General features: G+C 31.2%; 1 protein-coding gene across 1 annotated transcript; it reads left to right on the top strand.

Annotated features, from left to right (window-relative positions):
• The first annotated feature begins 1,223 nt into the window (after positions 1 to 1,223).
• Positions 1,224 to 2,536, top strand: LOC135953999 (putative cyclin-dependent serine/threonine-protein kinase DDB_G0272797/DDB_G0274007). Its single transcript, XM_065504048.1, has 2 exons — positions 1,224 to 2,305; positions 2,381 to 2,536. Exons 1-2 carry the CDS (start codon positions 1,224 to 1,226, stop codon positions 2,523 to 2,525), a joined length of 1,227 nt encoding a protein of 408 aa, XP_065360120.1. The 3' UTR covers positions 2,526 to 2,536.
• Positions 2,537 to 2,746: the final 210 nt, after the last annotated feature.

The following is a 2,746-nucleotide window of genomic DNA, read 5'->3' as shown; positions in this document are numbered from 1 at the left end:
AATTTTGAAAAAACAATTTGGAAAAAAAAAATTTTTGATTTTGTTTAAATAAAAATATTTTTAAGTACAATTTGGTGAATAAGATTCGGCACAGCCGAATATAGCTCTCTTACTTATTTTAAATTTGTTTTTCCACATTATTTTTTAATTTATTTTAAAAAAGTTTTTTCCAAATTTTTTTTTATTTTTTTTTTAAATTTTTTACAATTTTTTTTTTAATTTACTGAAAAAAAAAATATGACAAACAAATTTTTTTGGTGAAAAAATTCGGGTTAAAAAAATATTTCCCGATTTTGAACCATTGTAGTTCCAACTTACTATAGCTTTATATACATCGTTGCAATGGACTTTAAAAAATCTATCATTGGCTGTCTATATTGTCTATATTAATGACTTAGCAATCCAGATATATGTAGATCGAAAATAGGCCAAAATTCGAGGTTATCCTGGTTTTTTCATTATATCTCAGCCATTTGTGCGCCGATTTTGTCTATTTTAAATAGCAACCGAGTCGGAAGAATTCCCGATATATTGATGTATGAATCTTGTAGGTAACTTATTTGGGGGCTACGGAAAGTTGATTTTAACATACAGACGGACATGGATATATCGACTTGGTTATTCACAATATATGAAGAGCCAGAAAACAAAAGGTACCTTTTCGCATTTTTTGACAAATTGATTTTTTGGTATTTTTATAATATTTGGGTACAACTCAATTTCCCAAAAATTTTAAAAGAGCAAAAAAGTACCTTTTGTTCTGCGGCAAACTTATATACCCATGCCACTCATAGTGAAGGGTATAATAAATTAAAATTTAAAATTTTAGTACTCTGAGGTTGAAAAAGGTACTATTTGAATAATATTTTGATACCGAAAAATATTTTAATTTTCCAGACATGGTTGTTGTGTTTTTCTTTTACTGCAAAAAAAAAATTCTTTTTCATACTTAAGAATATTGAAATATTTTAGATACAAAACATTTTGCGTATACTGTATTGAAATTTTGTTTGTTTTATTCGATCAAATTATCTAAAAATCTTGTTTTAATTCCTTGAATATTGTTGGTGTTGCTAGTATCTCTTTTTTAATAAGAATTTGTTTATTTTTGTCAAAATTATTTCACTAGTTTAATTAGTTGATAACAACAACTCAGCACAGAAGGTTGGAAGTTTTAGTTTTAAACGAATATTGTATTGAAATAAATATTGTTTTGTAGAGAAATGCTAGCTCTTAGCCACTTTTATTATTTAACAATATTTGTTTATATCGTTTTTTGCCTACAAACTGTGCAAAGTGATTTGCAAATTTCACCGGAAGATGTAGAATACGCTACCAAACGTATTGCTAATAGACATAGAGCAGTGCATTTCAAAAGCCAACCTTATTTTAGACACGTAACAGAATCCAACATAAACTCATTCACATCCGTTGCACAAAGAAAATCTGGAATAAAACAACAGCAACAGCCTCAACATGATGTTGAAGACATGCCACAAATGGAAGCACACAGTGAAGACGTACTTAGTGGTGGCAAAGAAAGCTCTCCAACCCACAATCGTTGGTGTATGAAAAATAATTCCAAGAAAGTTGATGCTGCACAGTCAACAACTTTAAGCAAACAACATGAAATTAAACCAATAGAGGGAGTACAAGAGGAACAGGCACCACAGGATCGGCAACAAGATGCAGGGGCAAAACCAATAATACAAAATGGTGTAAATCAACCACATAATCATCAAAATCAGCAACATCTAACAGTCAATCAAGCTAAAGTGAAGCAACAGCTGTCGCCGCATCATTTTAAATTGTTAAATGTGGTGAATCATAGAAATAAACGACAGACTCCTGCTGTGAACAACAATAATAGCAATAACAATGGCAATCAACAGCAGCACTCAACATTTACCATTCAATATTATCCCTACCAACAGCAGCCGGAACAACAGCAACAACAAACGGCAGTACAATACCAGCTGCAAGAACAGCAACCACAACAATATCAATTACAATACTATCAACCCAGTCAGAGCCAAAGCCAGCATCAACAAAATTACAACAATATTGAACTAATTGTAAATGGAAATAGTTTGTCAACATTTTCACAATCAACAGCGGCATTAGCAGCAGCAACAAACATACAACAGCAAGAACTACCAATGACACTAGCAATCTCACTACCAATAGCAACATCAACACCTAAACCTAAACCTTTACAAGGACTTCCAACATTAACAACTCCCTCATCATTGCTTCCATTAACAACTGTAAATCCCTTTAAACCTCTTTTACCTCTAGAAATAATGTAAGTTTTTCTTGTCAAACACGAATCGAAAAAAAATTCTATTTAATTTTTGTTTTATTTGTTCTTAATCAATAGCAACGACTTCAATGATGGTCCCACCACGCCCCCTCCTCCCCTTGTATGTCAAATGTGTTGTGTAACAAATGAGTTTCCTTGTTCGCAGTGTTGTGATGGCACTCCTCTGCTAAATGCTCAAACTTTAAAAACTTTGGGTGGTTAATTTCTTTCCATTCTCTGGTTTCCCATTCTAAGAAGTGCTTTTATGTAAATTAGCTAGCAGATATTGTATAAAGTCTTACTTTTTTTAACTTTTTGTATGAGTAATCGTGAGAATTTTGCTCACCTGTTCAATAAAAAGAATTTAAAGACGTTGTTTAATTCAATCTCTTAGTTTTAAAATAAGTAATAAATAAAATATTTATATTCAGAAAAGATTAGCAA

Source organism: Calliphora vicina, chromosome 1, assembly GCF_958450345.1.
Source record: "Calliphora vicina chromosome 1, idCalVici1.1, whole genome shotgun sequence".
NCBI lineage: Eukaryota > Metazoa > Arthropoda > Insecta > Diptera > Calliphoridae > Calliphora > Calliphora vicina.
This window is presented reverse-complemented; position numbering and strand designations above follow the sequence as displayed.